Source organism: Vombatus ursinus, unplaced genomic scaffold (assembly GCF_900497805.2).
Source record: "Vombatus ursinus unplaced genomic scaffold, bare-nosed wombat genome assembly UNPS02012319.1, whole genome shotgun sequence".
In the NCBI taxonomy this organism is placed as follows: Eukaryota; Metazoa; Chordata; class Mammalia; order Diprotodontia; family Vombatidae; genus Vombatus; species Vombatus ursinus.
In genome coordinates this window covers 273653-292891 of record NW_020952097.1, presented here as the reverse complement: position 1 = coordinate 292891, position 19239 = coordinate 273653, and the positions used below count along the sequence as shown (strand labels likewise).

The following is a 19239-nucleotide window of genomic DNA, read 5'->3' as shown; positions in this document are numbered from 1 at the left end:
TTTAATTTTTTCTCTTTTTTTAGAAAATTAAGGTTTTTTTTAATCAACAAAAATCTGCTTTCTCTTCCTACCATCTCCTCTCATTACAGCCTCTTTTACAACAAGATGTATCGCATCCATACATCAAGACATCATGATTATTCTATATTTCTTCAAAAATATAACAGAAATAACCCTGTTTAGTGACCCTCTGATTATGAACCATGAAAAAAGGGAGGTGTAAGCTCACCAAAATGTTCTTTACTGTGATGGGAGAGATCCAGTGCAAAATACAAGAAGGAAGAATGATTATAAATGATAAGGGCCTTCAGATGCTCCTATTTTGGATAACATTGTGTTGATTGCATCAAATAGCTCCAGAACACTACAGAGACTTGTAATCACTCAAAATAGTTTGACCTGTCCATCCACATAGGAAAGACTGAATGGATGAATAATGTCTGTTGTCTAGATTTCAACTTGCATTTGCATTTATACCCTGTAGAGCTTGCCTCATCAAAGTATGTGTAACTATATGATAAGTTGAACTAAGAGGAAGATAGCAGACTGGACTAGTTTCAGAAAATTGCAAAGCTTGGGAAAATCGGCGTAGTAATACATTGTTAAAGCTGTGAATTGGGAGTTTGGAACTATGCCCCCAAAGTCACTGAACTGCATATCCTTTGATAAGGTGATACTACTACCAGGCCTATACCCTAATAAGATCATAGAAAGAGGAAAAGGACCCATATATACAAAAATATTTATAGCAGCTCTTTTTGTAGTGACAAAGAACTAGAAAATAAGGAGGTGCCCATTAATTGAGAAATGGGTGAATAATTTATGGTATTTGAATGTAATGGAATTCTATTGTGCCATAAGAAGTAATGAAAGGGATGGTTTTGGAGAAATGTAGGAAGACTTAATATACTGATGCAGAGTGAAGTAAGCAGAACCAGGAGAACAATTTATATAATTACACCAACATTGTAAAGACAAACAATTTTGTAAGGTGTAGGAACTCTTATTAATTCAATGACCAATCACAATTTTAAAGGACCAGTGATGAAGCATGCTACCACCCTCCTTACAGGTGATGAACTTGGTGCAGAATGAGACATTTTGGAATGTCGCTAATGAGGGAATTTGTTCTGTTATGAATTTGGGGATTTGTTTGGTTGTGAATGTTTTATGTTTCAGTGGTTTTTTTTTCAATTGAGGAAGTGTAGGACAGAAAATAAATACCTGTTAACTGAAAGAAAAAATTAAAAAGGAAAACAAGAAAGAAATTGCACAGCTCTTTTACTGACCCCAAACTTCTCATGAAAAAAATCTTTTTTTCAATATCACGTTTTACTGGTGTTGTCATATGGCATTGAGACATGGAGTACCACTGCCCTTAAAGAACTAAAAACAAGTGTTACACAGGAGGTAATAGATGTGTATGTGGTGAGTGTGAGCAGGTTACAACATATAACCAATGATGAACCCTGAAGAAGTAAAGGATATCATCAAAAAATTGTATGATAGGAAGAGAAGATGAATGGGTTATGTGGCAGTAGTGTGGGATGGCAAGTGGATAGCCAGAATGCTCCAATGTCAAGAGAAAGTGAAGAAAATCTCTAGCACAGGAGTTTTTAGGCTTTTTTATGTCACAAAAGTCTTTGCATCCATTTCCAGAATAATGTTTTTAAGTGCATAAGGTAAAATACATAGAATTACAAAGGAAACTGAGTAAAAGGAGATACAGTCATTAAAATATTTTAAAAACAAGGTCACAGACTCCAGGTTAAGAACCCTTGCTGTAGTACATTGGGTAGAGTCCCTGTGGCAGACTTTTGGGAGGACGTGGACAAGAGTCACATGGGATTGGCAGTGAATGAATTGCAGTCTTCAGCAATGCAGGCAACTCTCAATTGGTGCAATCACAGGTACAGTTGAGAATTAGAGTATATGTGCTAGACATTATGCCAAGTTCTGGGGATACAAGAACAGAAATGAAATGGTCTCTGGCATCAAGGAACTTAAAATCTGTTAGGAGAGATAACCTGTACATATATATTAGTATTACTATATACAGAATAAATGCAAGGTAATTCAAGGGTGGAAGGGTGGGAGGCAATAGTAACTCATTGGAATCAGGAAAGGCCTCACATAGAAGGTGGTACTTGGCCAGGTGTGATGGTACACACCTGAAATCCCTACTACTTAGGGAGGCTGAGGCTGGAGGACCCCTTAAGCTCAGCGGTTCTGATATCTGCAGTGGACTAAGAAAATCAGGTGTCCCTCAAACCCAGGTTAGAAACAGAACTGGTCAAAACTCCCATGATGATCGGAGTAGGACTGGACCTGTGAGTAGCCACTGCCTTTCCAGTCTGAGTGAGATAGGGAGACCTAGTCTTTAAAAAAAAATTTTTACAAAAGGAGGTTGGGACTTGAGCTCAGCTTTTAAGGAAGCTAGGGTGGTGGTGGTGATGATGATGATGATGACGACGACTATGACAATGATGACAACAATGACGACGACAGTGATGGTGGTGGTGTTGTAGCAGAGGGGGTAAGGAAGGAGAGCATCCCAGGCTTGGAGAAAAGCCACTGCAAGGGCATGGAGATAAGAAATGGAGGGTCTTGTGTGAGGGACAGAGGTTGGTTCATTTCCCTCTGTTATAAAGAATAAGATTCTTTTTTTTTTTTTTGGCTGGGCAATGGGGTTAAGTGACTTTCCCAGGGTCACACAGCTAGGAAGTGTTATGTGTTTGATCCACTGCATCACCTAGCTGCCCCAAGAATAAGGTTCTAAGGTTTAGGCTTACTCTATTACAAAGGCCCCTTGACTTTTTCTTCATATTTCAACCCTAGCCTTCTGTCCCCACCCCAACTAGACTATCCACCAAGTTCCTGTTTTCCTATGAGGAAGGCCTTCTGTGTCTCCCTGGCCACTGTTAGAGGTAAAATGACAGATATGTTAAGGTAAGTTTAAGAAGCCCCCACTTCTTGAGTGAGCTTTTGATTACACTTCCCACATCCCCTGGACAATTAAGAATCCCCATTATACTTTTATAAGATAACAGACATTCCGGTACAAACAATATCCATCCATTATAAGAGAATGGCGGTTTTGCTGCACATAGGTTAGGGCCCAATTTTGGAGGGCCTTGAATAGCAGACTAAGGTGTATGCTATGGGAATCATTGAGTGGGACAGACTTGTGCAATGTGGTTTGATAGGAAGATGAATCTCGGCTTATGTTGGATGGAGAGGATGAAATCACAGATTCTTCATTTATTTGCATATTGGAGTTTTTCTCAAGTGCTCTCTTACAACAGCCCTATAAGGTAGTGCAAATATTAGCAGTGTTTGACATCAAAGGAGACTGAGTTTAAGAGATCAGAAAGTCTTCAGTGATTTTGACACAGCTGGTGTCAGCCAGGGTTTAGTCAGGTTTCCTGTCTCCAGGTCAGTGCTCCTACCTGACTTTGCCCATTTTGGTGAGACTGGGGAAAGAACACAGGTCTCTGAAGCTCTACATAGGGAGAGCTCCTACCTGCAGCCTCCTACTTGCACTCCTTTGTTTTGGCTAAAGCTCTCATTCATCCTTTTCTCTAAGTAGTGTGGATTCTGGGACCAGAACAGGCAAGCTGCCCTGGGCTAACCTGGGGTTGGGGTCGTCTTCTGCCCTCTACTAACTTTCATTTCAGTGGCATAATAAGGACCCTGACCATGAAATCTGAAGGTCCTAAGTTCAGATCCTGGCTTAGATATTTACTAGTTGTGTAACCCTGGGCAAGTCATTTCACCTCTGTTTGCCTCAGTTTATATATTTAGGGCAAAAACCTGAAAGTGCTATGTAAATGTTATTGTTGTTACTGTTATTATTATTCTTATTTTTCATCTTTGTGCCCCAAGGTGACTACCTCAGCCACCTAGGAGAATCCCAGACAAGTTCCTGGCAAAGCATTAATAGGAAGATACTCTCCAACACATTCTTTGCCTGATTAGACCACATCCAAAGTATTGGGTTTAATTCTGGACCCCACATTTTAGGAGAGACACTGACTAGCAGGGGCTAATGCAGAGGAGAGTGGCTAAGATTGCCGTGTGAGGCCTGGAGACCATGTCATCTTTGGATTGGCTGAAGGAGCTAGGGATATTTAGCTTGACAAAGAGAAAGAGAAGACTTAGTGGGGACATGATAACTGTCTTTGTATTTACAGACTATTTGTTTGGAAGAGGGATTCAATTTTTTCTCCTTGCCCTCCGGAGGTAGAACTGGGAGCAAGGGGTAGAAGTTATAGGAAGACAGATTTCTGCTCCTTGGGAGATAGCAGATACTTCATTTCTATAGGTCTGGAGGTAGAGCAGGATGAAGACTTGGGAATGGTATAGAAAGGATCCCTGCTTGTGTGTGTGTGGGACTACATGACCTCTAAAGTCCTTCCAGCTGAGAGTCTGTCAGAGCCTAAGGCAGTGTTTATCCTCCTGCTCTTGTCCATCACGGGAATCTTGCCCGTGCCCAGTGTCATAGTTCTGCCCTTTGCCTGATGCTGACATCTTCCTGGGCACAGCTGCTGCTCTAGAGTGGACAGGGAGGTGGTCTTGATTTCATCTCCATCATTGGTGTCAAGCAGTATGGTTTTCCCTGCCCCAGAATCTGACCTGGTTGAGCTGTAGAAAGAGTCTGGTGTATTCCAACTATTGTCTTTGCTCTCCTCTTTCTTCTCGGCCCTTTCCTTATAATTCTCCCTTCCTGCTGCCAGAAGCCTAGGAGGCTGCCCAGTGAGATTGGCAAGGCCTTCCCACTTCTGTAATATCCTTATTTGCTAGCTCTGGTAGTAGCTAAGTTTATGATCTGTCCTTGGTGCACCACAGAACCCTGTCTGTTCAGTGGTGCTGCCCAGTGCCAGGCCCTGTGATAAATCTCCTCACTTCCCTAGGCATGTGAACTGAACTGAACTGAGAAAGCCAGGCATCAGCCTCAGGTTACTTTACTGCACAAGGACAGGTTATAGTCAGTGAAGGTCCATGTCCACGAAGTGCCCAGTGCCACTCCACTGTGAATTTAGACAGCTCTTCCCCAAGAGTACCAGCCCCCAATCTGGTCTCTTGGGACTCCTATGTAAAATTCCTAACAAAGATTCACGGTCTGCTACTAAGATGATTGGGTAGCACCTCCCCCCACCCTCCACCAAACTCCTAGACTTGGCTTGCCCCCAGAATGAGGCACCAGGGCCCTTAAACGGTAGGGGAGGCCTTTCCCTAGGGCAAAAAAAGTATAGGTTGAATTAGCCTTGCCAGGTGACTTCTGTTCCCCACATTCATGGACCAGAGGACACTGAGAGATGGAGATTCTGGACAGAGTTCACTGAATCTCAGAGTTGAGAGGGTCCCTAAATGTAATCTATGGGAGGTGGTGTAGAACGGTGTAAATAGTGCTGGATTTGGAATCAAAGGACCTGACTGCCACTTACTGCCTGTGTGACCCAGGCAAGGGAACCTCTCTGGGTCCTCAGTTTCTTCATCTGTAAAGTGAGAGGGTAAGATTAAATAATTTCTAAGGTCCTTCCAGCTCTAAATCTCTGATCCTATGATTCTAGTCTAACCTCATCTTAACAGGAATCCCTTCTTACTGAATCCTGGACTAATGATCATTCAGCCTCTGCTTGAAAAGACCTCCAGTTTTCCTGTTACCTCACCAGGAGGCTCATTCTGCTTTTGGACAGCTCTAAATTGCAAGGAAGCTTTTCTTTTCATTGAGCTAACATTTAACTTCAACTGATTGATCCAAAGCAGACCGAACCTGATCACTCTTGCACATGACAGCTGCAGAGGTAATACCTCTTTCCATCAGACCCACACACACCAAAGAGCTCCCCCACATTGTGGCCATAGTACGTAGAGCTCCTCCTGTTTAGGGCTTGGGCCTCTTCTCTTTAGGGCGTAGCAGAACAGTCCTAATCACTCTTGCACATGACAGCTCTTCAAATGCTTGAAGGCAGCAACAGTTTTCTTCCTGAGTTTTCTCTTCTCTAGGCTAAACAGCTCTAGTCCTTTGATCCAGGCCTCCTATACATGGTCTTGGGGCCCCTTGCCAGCCGCATTCTGGATGCTTTCCAGCTGATTGGTGTCCTTCTAAAATGTGGCTCCTGGAACTGAACACAGTATTCCAGAGGTGTTCTGACCAAGCCAGAGGATGATAGGACTGTACTTTATTAGTGAGTCCCAAGCCAAGATCAGATTAACTTTTTTGACTGCCTTGTCACATGACTGACATTTAGAAGCACTAATTCTGTGTGATCCTGACCATATCCTTTCTACTCTCTGTGCCTTGGTATCTTCCTCTAGATATCTAGGGAGTTAGATTTGGTAGCATGTAAGGGCACTTCCAGTTCTGTCATCCTTTGATTGTGATCTTGAGGGCTAGAACCTACGCTCTTACTAAGTAACTAATTGTAAAACAATGGTCTTTGGAATCTGGGGCTGTGCACTCCTGGGGAGGTCATGGCATGACCCCAAGTGGTGTGTGATCAGCTAATTGGAGGATGGGAAGATGATACTAATCCCACCCTTCTCAAAAATGGCCAGACATAAGCTTGTCTCCAACTCTACACCATCTCTTTCACCCGTTATCATGCCACACTCCTGCACTACATTCTCTTTCACCTCTGACCTCGCAGAGTTGGCCAGGCACAGGCACTGGCCCTACAGGTGCAGTTACAGTCTAAGCACAGTGCACCTGGAGCAGTTGCCCAGGCATAACTCTGCTTTCCACCCCAGTATCTCCACACTTTGCTCTCCAGATTATTTCCTGACTACAGCAGGCGTCTCCTTTCAGTGGATGAGCTCTGTGTTCTAAGATACTGTTTGGTAAGAATCTCCTCTGCCTCTTCCTTTTTTTAAATTTTTAAAAATTTTTAAAATTTTTTTATTGGGCAAGAGACAGGGTAAATCACAAGGAATAAGCAGACATGGCTGGGTTGTGATCTGCGTTACAGATCTTAATACATTTTCTTTTTCCTCTAAATCCAGGCCTCTTCCAAATTTACCTGTTACTGGAAAGAGCAACCATGATCCTTCTAGTTGCCTAAGTTTACAATCTCTATATGATTTTAGACTTATGACTCATCACTTTCTTTCACCTCACACATCTAATTAGTTGCCAAATCTTGTTGATTCTATTTCCGTTACCTCTGTCATCCATCTCCTTCTCTCTAGCCACATAGTCACCACCCTAGTTCAGGCTCTCATCACCCCTAACCTGGATTATTGCAATAGCCTCCTAATGCCAGCTCCCTGTCTCAAGTTTCTCACTTCTGTATCCATCCTACACGTTGCTGCTAAAGTAATTTTCCCAAAGATCATGTTACTCTCCTATCAGTAGAGTATTGATTCTAAGGTCAAATGTAGTTTCATCTTTATCATTTTCATTTTTTAATGTTTTACAGTAGACAGAATTATTAGTACAGGTATATAATAAGTAAACATGGACATATTGGGGTTGTTCGAAAATGTTTTATTATTAGAGGCTCATAATTTTAAAAGTTTGTTCTAAATAACCAGAAATGGGAGGTAATTGTTGCATAAAGTATATCTGTGCCTTAAAGATGGAAGCCAGGTAGAGCAGTGGATAGAGTGCTGGGCCTGGAGTTAGGAAGACTCATCTTCCTGAGTTTAAATCTGGCTTTAGACACTTACTAGCTGTGTAACTCTAGGCTGGTCACATAACCCTGTTTGCCTCAGTTTCCTCATCTGTAAAATGAGCTAGAGAAAGAAATAAAAACTGCTCCAGTATTTTTGCCAAGAAAACCCCAAGTGGGGTCATGAAGAGTTGGACACGACTGAAATAACTGAACAACAAAAAAAAATGGAAGAGAATTTGGAAAGTGTAGGGGGAAGTCAAGATGGAGGAGACAGTTTAAGCCAAAGGGGAAAATGAGACAGCAAGGTGGCACAATGTTTAGAACACAGACCCCAGAAAGACCTGAGTTTGAATCATTGCTTAGATATTTAATAGCTGATGACCCCGGGCAAGTCACTTAATTTTTGTCTGCCTCAGTTTACTTATCTATAAAATGAGGATAATAATAGCACCTACCTCTCAGGGTTGTTGTGATGATCAAATAAGTTAACACTTTGCAAACTTTAAAGTGCTTTATAAATGCTAGCCATCATTATTATTAAAAGAGTAAATAAATGCAGAATGTGGGACAAGAGGAGAAAATAGGAAATGGCCCCTGGCATTGGGCAGTGCCTAGGAGCAGATGTGAGGCTGCTCAGATGATAATCTCTTCTTCCCTTTCTGGAGGATACCCTCAACCCTAGTTGGGGGAGGGAGAAGCCATCCCTTGCCATGTTTCTCTACTGTTCAGGGAGTGTGAAGTTTGAGGGGTGCAGGTCAAAATGATGGATCTCTTATGCTTCCCAGCTCTCTTCAGTTCTGGCCTGCTTTGCTCCGCCTTGCTCTATCTTTGTCCTACCCTACCCAGACCAACCTGGTACGCAAGAGACGAGTGTTAGATGGCTGTTCCTCAACCTCCTTCTGGCATCAGCTCCAGGATCTCCCTTTTGAGAAGTTTCCTTTCTATGTCCTGCTGCAGCCTCAGCCCATCTCTTTAAAGGAGATATAGAGTAAGCTGGACCTCAGTATACCCCACATACCATGCCAACACCCTACTAAGATGTTTAGGGGCACTACAGGGTCGGTGTTTTGCTGGCTGGGAATGGTGAGAGCCCTAGCTAAGCAGGCTTTTTGGAAGGTTAGGGACCTTTCTGCTTCTTCCCATTTTAACCAGAAAGCCAGCCCAAGGTAACTTGCCCAGGGTAATCATTTGAATAGGCAGATGTAGGTGGGAAAGAAATCAAGCTTGTCAGGCCCTACTAAATTGTCTTTTATTTAACCCACATGGACCCGAGAGATATGGTGGAAAAAGGCCTGGAAAGAAATTTCCTTCCTTTTCTTGTTTCATCCCACTGCCCAGTCTTTCTCTTAACCTGACCTCCTCATCTGCCTCAGAGAAATAGGGAGTTTGGGGCTTTAGGGAAGGGAATGTATGCCTGCCTTGTCCTCAGGGCTCACCTGGGATATCTCTCAGCTAATGGTATAGTAGTTCTCCTCTAACCTCCCCTGCCACCAATCCCCTCATAAACACATTGATATAGGCACATGTGCAGCTGCTACCAACAGTCCTGGCCTCTAACTGTGTCCTGGTTTCTCCTGGCAGTCCGACAGTTCCTTCAGAATGGTGTGAGCCCCAATTTGTGCAACGAGGATGGCCTTACTGCCCTGCACCAGGTTAGTGTCTTGAGAACTTTTTTCAAGCCAATGGGGATGCTGACTAAGGGCATGAAGTAATGGATTTCTGGGGGTGATGTGGGGTCACTAATGCCCAAGGGGGACACTGCAGCAGTGAGTGATTTATGCCTTCAGCAGATAAGGTGAACACAAGTTTGTCTGGGCTCTAGGGGGGAGTTGGGAGTTGGAGGGTTTTCTGATGGAGGGAATGCTCTGTGGCTTGCAGTGCTGCATCGATGACTACGGGGAGATGGTGCAGCAGCTTCTCGAGGCTGGGGCTGATGTGAACTCCTGTGACAGCGAACTTTGGACGCCCCTACATGCTGCTGCCACTTGTGGCCACCTCCACCTCGTGGAGCTGCTTATTTCCAAGTATGTAGATACTCGTGAGGCCAGGCCTCTCGCAGTGCTGTACACACAACAGGCACTTCAGAGATTTTTGAATTAAGTTGAAAGGATAGTCCAAGGGTAAGACTCAGCTGTGGGTCTGGAAAATGTGACTGCAGCTGGCTGGGGCTGTAAGGAATCTTGACCTTGCCACAGGGGAAAGAGCATACAGCTCTGAGTGTTCTCTGGATAGAATTTGCTGCCTGTATAACCGGCCATGTCCAAGACCACTTTCCAGAGATTGAGCAAAGAGCCCAGGCAGCAGGATTCACTATTAAGAATGTCTGATGTTTCTTAGTGCTTTAAGGTTTATGAAATGTTTTATTATTTGATCCTTCCAGCGACCCAGTGAGGACAAATAGCTCAAAGTTCCTATATGTAAGGAAACTTCTAATCATGGCCTAGTATTTAAAACATAGTCTTAGGGTTAAAATGGACTTCAGAGGTCATCTTGTTAAATCCTACCTAATTCAAACCATGAATTCCTGAACCTAGGAAAGGTGAATCAACTTCTTCCACCTAACAGAGTAAGCTGGGGAAGGCAATTTCCCTTTCTTGTGCCCAGGTCTTCTGACTCCAAATCTGTTGCTTTTTCTACTGCACTGTGCATAGGTGATTACCTGGAGTAATCCAAGGTGCAAGCAGGGAAGAGCTTGACAGAGCAAAATCTTAAAACTAAGGCAGTCGATCTTTACCTGGCAACCATGAACTTCAGGGGGTCAGTGAATAGTTTTCAGGGAGTTTGTCATTATCATTAGCATCATAATCATCATTTATATAGTACTTTAAGGTTTGTAAAGTGCTGTACAGATATTATCTCTTTTATTAGCTCATTTGTGAACTTGGGTGGTGTAAAAATTGCATCTTTATTTTTGCTGGCTTTTGGTTAGTGAAATTTTATTTACTTTGTAACCCTATGTCTTTTACTTAATGCTTTTTATTTTTATATGTTTTTTTTTTACCAATTGCATGTAAAAACAATTTTTAACTTTTGTTTTTTACAGTTTTGAGTTCCAGATTCTCTCTCCCTCATTCCTTCCCTCTCCCTTCCTTGACAGGGCAAGCAATTTTATTTAGATTATATATATGTAGTCATGCAAAATATATTTCCACATTGGCTACATTGAGAAAGAAAACACAGACCCCCCCCCCAAAAAAAAGACAACACAAGAAAAATAAAGAAAGTAAAAAAATGTGTGTTTCGATCTATATTCAGGCTGCATCAGTTCTTTCTCTGCAAGTGGATGGCATTTTTCATCATAAGTCCTTAGGAATTGTTTTAGATCATCATATTGTTGAGAATAGCCAAGTCATTCACAGTTGGTCTTCTGGTTCTGCTTACTTCACTTTGCATCAATTCATGTAAGTCTTCTCAGGTTTTTCTGAAAGCATCTTGCTCATCTTTTTTTTTTTTTTCTTTTTTTGGTGAGGCAGTTGAGGTTAAGTGATTTACCCAGAGTTAAGTGACCTGCCCAGGGTCACACAGCTAGTAAGTGTCAAGTGTCTAAGGCTGGATTTGAACTCAGGTCCTCCTGACTCCAAAGCCAGAGCTCTATCCACTGTGCCATCTAGCTACCCCCAATTCTAATTTTTAAAGAGTTATTTCCTTAAGTGAGCTTTTGTATCTCCTTTTCCATTTGGCCAATTCTGCTTTTCAAGGAGTTCTTCTCTTCATGGGGATTTTTGTGCCTCTTTTACCATTTGATCAGTTCTGTTTTTTAAGATGTTATTTTCTTCAGTATTTTCCCTTTTTCATCATTTTCTTGCATCACTCATTTCTTTTCTCAATTTTTCCTCTACCTCTCTTACTTGATTTTTCAAATTCTTTTATTTATTTATTTTTTGTCCTGTAACCAATTCACATTTTTCTTTGAAGCTTTACATGTAGGTGTTTTGACTTTGCTGTCCTCTTCTGAGTTTGTATCTTGCTCTTCCCTGTCACTATAGTAACTTTTTGTGGTCAGATTCTTTTATTGTTTGCTCATTTTCTCAGCCTATTTCTTGATTTTGAAGTTTATGTTAAAAGTGTACTCTTCTGTGGGGTTAAGGACACTGTCTCAAGTTTCAGTCTTTTCATGCTGCAGACTTCAGAGCTAGTTCTGTGGGAGTGTAAGTTTTTGATTTTTCCAAGGTGGTGTGATCGAAGGAGAGGTGGGGTCACTGCTCTTCTGGCCTGTGCTCTGGTCTGTAAGTGACCACATGTACTCTTTTTCAGCCCTGAAAGTGTGTCCAGCATCCCTGCCCCCTGTGGCTGCATACTTGTGTACTAGTGCTACTTCTTGCCCTGGAACTGTGACCCAGAACCATGTATGGGTAATGCAACAGAGTCTTGCACCCAGTGCCTACAAAGAGGCCCCTGTAATCTCCTTCTATCTAGCTGTGTGACCCCTTTACCATCTGAGGGCTGAGAGTTCCCAAAGGTACCAGCTGCCCCCAAAGCCCACTCCTGGCTTTCTGGGGCACAGCCTGCTTTGCACTGTGCTCCAGACCTAATCGCCACCCCATTGAGACAGACCTTTCCTGCCTACCTCCTAAGTTACCTTGAACTGGAAAATTGTTTCACCCTGACCTTTTTTTGGCTCTGTCTCTCCAGAATTTGATTTGAGGCAATATTTTAAAGTTGTTCAGAGGGGAATTTGGAATAGCTTAGAGAGAATCCCTGCCTCTACTCTGTCATCTTGGCTCCACCCCCTTAATGCTTCTTAAAATACGATTCTAGAAGGAGTCTGTAGGCTTCACCAACCTGGCAAAGGGGTCCATGATGCCCAAAAGGTTAAAAACCTGTGTATTAAGATAAGGAAGTTCTTGTTTGATTCTGCCCCCTCCTTGTTCCTTATCTTTTCTCTGATTGGATGACCTTCTAAATCAGTTTGCTCATGTTCTAGTCTTAAGAAGTGCAGCAACACTGCTAAAAGTCTTCTTCAAAGGAGACCTTAAGTTATCTGACCCCTGACTTGGGGAATCTATCTGCTCTAGAGTCCCCTAGTGAGCAAGGAAAGAAGAGAAGGCAGGGAAGTATTGTGTGCAAGGACCTCACACCTCCCTGCTATTTGTTAGTAGCAGGACCCAAAGCAAGTCACTTCATCTCTGTGAGTCCCCATACACTCCTCTGTCAAAGAAGAGTGCTAGAGTAGAGAATTGTTGCAGTCCCTTACAGCCCTACCATTCTGAAGGAGTTATTAAGTATAAATCCTATTATTTCATCTGTCTCTGGACATTTTGGTTTCTTTTTGCCTTTCTGGAGGTTCCCATGGCTATGAACTGTAGACATCCTAACTTTTACATCTATCCATGGTTTGCCTGAACTATTCATCAGTGATCCTGAGCTCTCATCTTCACCTAGCCTCTCAGTAAGCTAGCAGGTTTTGATGGTGGGCACCATCTTTTGATGGAGTCCTATTTATCTTGCACTAGCACCTTCCAATTATTGCTTCATCTATTTTCAATTTATCCCCCTTGTTGGCCTAAGTACTGTGTTCCTGTTTCTGGTCTCAGATGTGACCTTAATTTCTTAGTTCCTTTGTAGAACCCAGATGACTGATAGGTCCAGAGATCGATGACTGCTTTAGAACAGAAGGACAAAATAACCCTATTCTCTGGGGACATCTGGTCCCAGAAAAGACTAGGAAGCAGATTTTAGAAAGATTCTGAAATTCTTAAGAGACCTAGCAGTAATGTCAGCCTAGATTTACCTAGTATTAGATTCTGAACATTTTGGCCTAGCATTTAAGCTAGAGGAGAAAGTTGAGGGAAATGAACTAAGGATGAGTCAGTTAACTCTTCAGTCAGACTTTCCTTACCTTAGGGCTAGGTTTCTGTTCGGGCTGCAGCATGGGGTATTAATGGAAAGAGAAGGGAGGTCTGTCTGCCACTTACTGGCTATGTGACCTTGGGCAAATTACTTCTCCTTTCTGATCCTTGGTTTCCTCGTCTATAAAATTAGCATAATACCACTTACACTAAACCTTGTTTATGTACAGAAGCCTATATGAATGAGTTGTATTAAGGTTACCAGCTGGTAAGGTATACCAGGTGCTCTGAAGATTTACTAAGGTGCCTCCCTTTCACTTGCCCAGTAGAATTGTTTTCTAAAAGCCTGTCTCTACCATGTTAAAAATTTCTTCACACGTAACAGCAGTAACAAGTGCATCTTTTAAAAAAAAAATCTCTAAATTATTCTCTGAAGTCCTTTTCAGTTCTAGCATTTGGTTATCTTAATTTCCACCCAGCTCATTCTTTGGCCTTGTCTTTTGGGAATATGCTGAGCTGCCTGGACAACCAGAAAAAAGGTAGTCGTAGAAGCCCAGGGAGGAAAGACTTTTAAGCAAGCTAGCTAGCAGATGGGCAGATAAAGCATTTATTAAGCAATGCTTATTAGCCAGGCACTGTGGGGAGAGAGATGGAAATGATGGCCAAAATGGAGGCAGCATGGTGTGGAGGTGGCCAAGAAGGAAGATTAATGGTATCCAAGGTTGCAGAAAAGCTAAGGAGAACAAAAAAGAGGTTGTTACAGAGTCTCAGCATTGGAAAGGACCCCAATGACCTGCTAGTCTCATCCATGCCTGAACAAGAACCCACTTGCTGAGCTGTCCTTCAGTGGTGAGGAGCTTGCTACCTCTTGGGTAGCTTTAACTGTAAGGAAGTTTTTATTTATTGCAAGTATAAATTTGCCTCTTTTGCTATGTTTATCCATTAGGTAATAAGGAGATTTCTAGTAATCTTATAAAGAACAGGAATTGAAATGTGCAACTTGTTTGGCTTGGCCCCAGAAGACAAGACACTAGCAGCAGTAGTAGAAGCTGCAGAAAGGCAAATTTCAATGTGAGGGAGAACATCCTATTAATTAAAACTACCCCCAGTCAGAAAATACTGAGTTGTGAAGTAATGAGTTCCCCATCACTGGAGGTCTTCAAGTCATGACTGGATAAATGCTTCTTTGGGCATATTGTAGAGGGAGATCCTTCTTAAGTATTGATTGAACTAGGTGGCTTCTGAGATTCTCTGATTCTATTTGACAGAAACCAGATGAGATTCCAATGGGTTAGGGAAGGAATTGTATAATCAGGAAGTGGAGCCAGCTGGTGAGAAACATTGAATCACAGAATATGAGCATTAGGAGGTACCTTAAGAAGTTATCAAATCTAACTCCAGAGAAGTGAACTGATTTTCCTAAAATCACACATCTAGTGAATGGGGCCAGCGTGAACTAAAATCGGGCATTTTGGCTCCCAATCCAGTCCTGGTTGGTGGTGCAAGGAAAAAAAGAATTTGTGCAGGCACTGATGCCCATTGAAGGGTATTTTTTAGGATGGGCATGTGGAGGGAGGGAGCAGGGAATGGAAAGAATGAAGATTCTGGATAAAAAGAAAAACTGTAGGAATGAGGTTGTTCCTGGGGGAGAGGCTAGGATCTATTTCCTGGGCAGTTCCAGAATGGGTGGGGCACATTTGAGGTTATTAAGAGGTATCACATCTAAACTGGTTCAGCTGATACTTCAGTTATCAGCATAACCTTAACTGGAATGCATGGAGGTACTGGCCATGAAGAAAACTGACCTTGATATAGGATAAGATAAAGCCTATTGTCACAGTTCTCACTCCCTCCTCCTACATGGGTCACTAATAGGCAGAGTCAAGTGTAACAGTAATAGTAGCTGCAGAGTACATGCATTAGAGATAAAGCATTTATTAAGCATTTGCTGTGGGCCAGACACAGTGTTAAGCACTAAGGATATAAATACAAGCAACAGTCCCTGTCCTCAGGAACCTTATTATTCTACTGGACCATAAAGGAGAACTGAAAAACAGTGGGTAGAGAGAGATGGCATGGTGTGGGGTTGGCCAGAAAGGAAGATTAATATTATCCAGGTTTGCAGAAAGACCAAGGAGAACAACAACAAAAAAGGTTGTCACAGAATCTCAGCACTGGAAGAGACCTCAAAGGTCAGTTCAGTCCATCCCTGAACAAGAATCCCCAGTACAAAAGAAAGTTCAAATGCATGGCCTGAGGGCTGTTGAGGCCCCAAACCAAATTCAAATGGAATTGGGAAGTGTTTAACAAAATAAATAAAAAACCAAAATTAAATAAAACATAATGTTAATTTCTGCTTTTCTGAGTCAATGTGTAGCTGGCAGGGATCCATTTTTATTTGAGTTTGACACCACTGCTCTATAATATACCTGCCAGATGGTCATACATATTGTCATAACAATCCTAAGGAGATAGGTACAGGAGTTGTCCCTATTTTACAGATAAATTTGTAGGGAACAGAGAAGCAGGGAGTAGAGGTAGCTTAGTATTAAAGCTTTGCACATCAGACTTCAAAGAACTATTAAGGCACAGTAGTGGTGGTTGTCCTTCGTGCTCAAAGAGGACCCAAATGACATGTTGGAGTTAAGGTACGGTGTGTCTGACTGTGGCTGATCAGACCTATATGAGCTCAGAAGGCTCTACCACAGCTTGGGCTCAAATAGTCCACATGAATATTTGGGGTGGAGATGTCTCTAAATTTTCATATCTCATGTTTCTTTTGATTTGTTTTCATAAAGCACAACACTTTCTTTGATGCAGGCATGCCATGACAGGTGGTCCTGTGCAAGTGTCTCCCATGTCTCACAATCGATTTCAGAGTTTTTCAGAGAGCACTTGGTAGTGTCCTTTGAGCACTTCTTCTGACTTCCGTGTGAGTGCTTGCCTTGTGTGAGTTCTCCATAATTAGTCTTTTAGGCAAATGTGTGTTTGGCATTTGAACAACGTGGCCAGCCCATTGGAGCTGTGCTGTCTTCAGTAGAGTTTGAATGCTTGGCAGTTTAGTTCAAGAAATGACCTCAGTATCTGGTACCTTATCCTGCCAGGTGATCTTCTGAATCTTCCTAAAACAATTCAGATGGAAGCAATTCAGTTTCATGGCATGGTGCTGGTAGATTGTCCAGGTTTCACAAGCATACAACAATAAGGTCAGCACAACAGCTTTGTAGACCTTCAGTTTGGTAGGCAACCTAATACCTCTTCTCTCCCACACTTTGCTTCAGAGTCTCCCAAATACTGAGCTAGCTTTGGCAATGAGCATATCAACCTCATCATCTATGTATACATCCATGGAAGGTATACTGCCAAGGCAAGTGTACTTATCCACAGCATTCAGAATTTCTCCATTTGCTGTAATCAGTGGTTCCACTTATGGATGGTACGGTGCCCACTGGTAGATGTCTTCTGTGTTTTCTTGGTGTTTATTGTCAGGCCACAATTAGTATAAGCAGCAGAGGATCAATCCATACTTTGTTGCATCTCGGCCTCAGAGGCTGCATTGAGTGCACAATCGTCTGGGAGCACAAAGTTACCTACCATCTCTCCCTCTACTTTAGTCTTGGCTTGTAGCCTTTTCAAGTTAAATAATTTACCATTTAGTGTGATATCTGGTCTTGATGCCTTTTTCGTCCTTATTGAATACATCTGATGACATCGAAGAAAACATCATGCTAAAAAGCATGGGAGCAAGCACATAGCCTTGCTTCACTCCAACGGTGACTGGGAAAGTGAGAGAGCATTGTTCATTATCTAGAATCTGTGCATGCATGCTGTCGTGAAACTGACGTATGATACTGACAAATTTCTCCAGGCAACCAAATTTTGCTGTGATCTTCCACAAGCCCTCATAACTGACAGTATCAAACATGTGTGCAGATCTCTGTTCTGTTCCTGGCATTTCTCTTGGCGTTGTCAGGCAGAAAACACCATATTTATCTTTCCCTGACTCTTTCTGAAGCCACACTGGCCCTTGGGTAAATGACCATCTTTCAGTTGAAGGATCAGCTTATTAAGGAGGACTTTGCAAGAATCTTGCCAGCAGTGACTGAGAGACCCTCCACTGTGATTGTCACAGAACAATCTATTTCCTTTTCCTTTATAGAGATGGACAATGGAAGACATCCTTGAAAACCTGTGTTGGTCTTGTTGTTGTTCAGTTGTTTTCAGGTGTGTCTGACTCTTTGTAACCCTATTTAGGGTTTTCTTGGCAAAGATACTGGAATGTTTTGCCATTTCCTTCTTCACTTCATTGTACAGATGAGGAAACTGAGGCAAATAGGGTTAAGTGATTTGCCTAGGGTCACATGGCCAGTAAATATTATCTGAGGCTGGATTTGAATTCAAGAAAATGAGTCTTTCTGATTCCAAGCCTGGCTGTCTATCCACTGCCCTACCTACCTGTTGAATATCAACCAACAATAACACAATAGCCTAAAAAGCTAATGTTATCTTAAGTTGCATTAATAACAGCCTAGTATCTACAAGGGAAATTATATTCCTGCTATTCTATGCACTAGAAAAACCACCTAGGCAGTATTATCTTTAATTCTGTGTACCACATTTGTGGATTTGGACAAGTATATCCAGGGGAGACAGCCAGCTTTCCCTGTTGAGGGGTCTTAAGTTGATGTCTGAGGATCAGTTTGAAGGAAATGAAGGTGTTTAACCTGAAGAAGGAAAGATCTAGGGGATCTTTGTGCCCAGCACAGGCACTTAGTAGAGGTTTGGTGAAATGAATGATAGCTCCCTTTAGACAGCATGGTAGAGTGGAAGGAGTCCTAGATTTAGAATCAGGGTGCCTGAATTCATATTTCCTCTCTGTTACTCTTGAGGCTTTAGTTTCTTCATTTGTTAAATGAGAGAGTTGTACAAGATGATATTTAAAAATCCTTTTCAGAACAAAATACTGTGATCCTAACAAATACCTGGACAGTTATGCAAAGAAAGAAGGAATAGAAATAGCTATATAGTTCCAGGAGGAGTAGGACTAATCAGTGGACTTCCAGGTAGAGTAGGCAACATTCATGGAAGGAAAAGGGAGTGGATTTTTGCTAGCTGTATTAGCAGTAAGTTCCCCTAAAATTGACTTAGGAGGCAAGTGTTAAGAGAACAAATTGTTCACTTAGAAGGACTAAACACAAACCTTATAAGACTACAAAGCTAAAAAGATCTCCAGGATAACTTTGAGGGATGTGGTGTTATTCAGTCGTTTTCAGTCATGTCCAACTCTTTATGATCCTATTTGGGGTTTTCTTGGCAAAGATATTGCGGTGTTTTGTCATTTCCTTCTCCAGCTCATTTTACAGATGAGGAAACTGAGGCAAACGTGACTTTCCAAAGATCACAAAGCTAGTAAGTACTATCTGAGGCCAGATTTGAACTCAGGAAGAGGAGTCTTTCTGACTTCAGGCTGGCAGGGCTCTATCCACTGAGCCACCAAGCTGCCCCTTTGAGGGATGTGATGTGTGTATAAATGCAAGGTGTAGGTAGATTTTTCAGCTTTCTTTAAAGAGAGTATGTATTTACTTTGGGGACATTGTTGTAGTACAGTCAATAATAGCCTGTTTTCCTAGAAACCTAGCACTACTCTTAAAAATAGCTGGTATCACTTGGGGGTGAAAGTTTAGGAGAACAGCACATGTAAGTTTCAGAATCAGAATATCAGGCCTCAGATCATCTATTCCAACCCATACTTAAATAGAAATATCCTCTACAACAATGATGCCAAACTCAAATAAAAATAGGGGCTCCTAATCCATTCATAAGGATCCCTGCAA

At 42.1% G+C, this 19239-nt stretch overlaps 1 protein-coding gene across 4 annotated transcripts in view; it reads left to right on the top strand.

Annotated features, from left to right (window-relative positions):
• PPP1R16A (protein phosphatase 1 regulatory subunit 16A) overlaps window positions 1-19239 on the top strand; it is a 112192-nt gene that overhangs the window by 74777 nt on the left and 18176 nt on the right. For all 4 annotated transcript variants that reach the window (XM_027857838.1, XM_027857842.1, XM_027857840.1 and 1 more), the window contains exons 3-4: window positions 9198-9268; window positions 9495-9640. In XM_027857838.1, the coding sequence (XP_027713639.1) occupies window positions 9198-9268; window positions 9495-9640 (217 nt within the window). The remainder of the gene's footprint in view (window positions 1-9197; window positions 9269-9494; window positions 9641-19239) is intronic.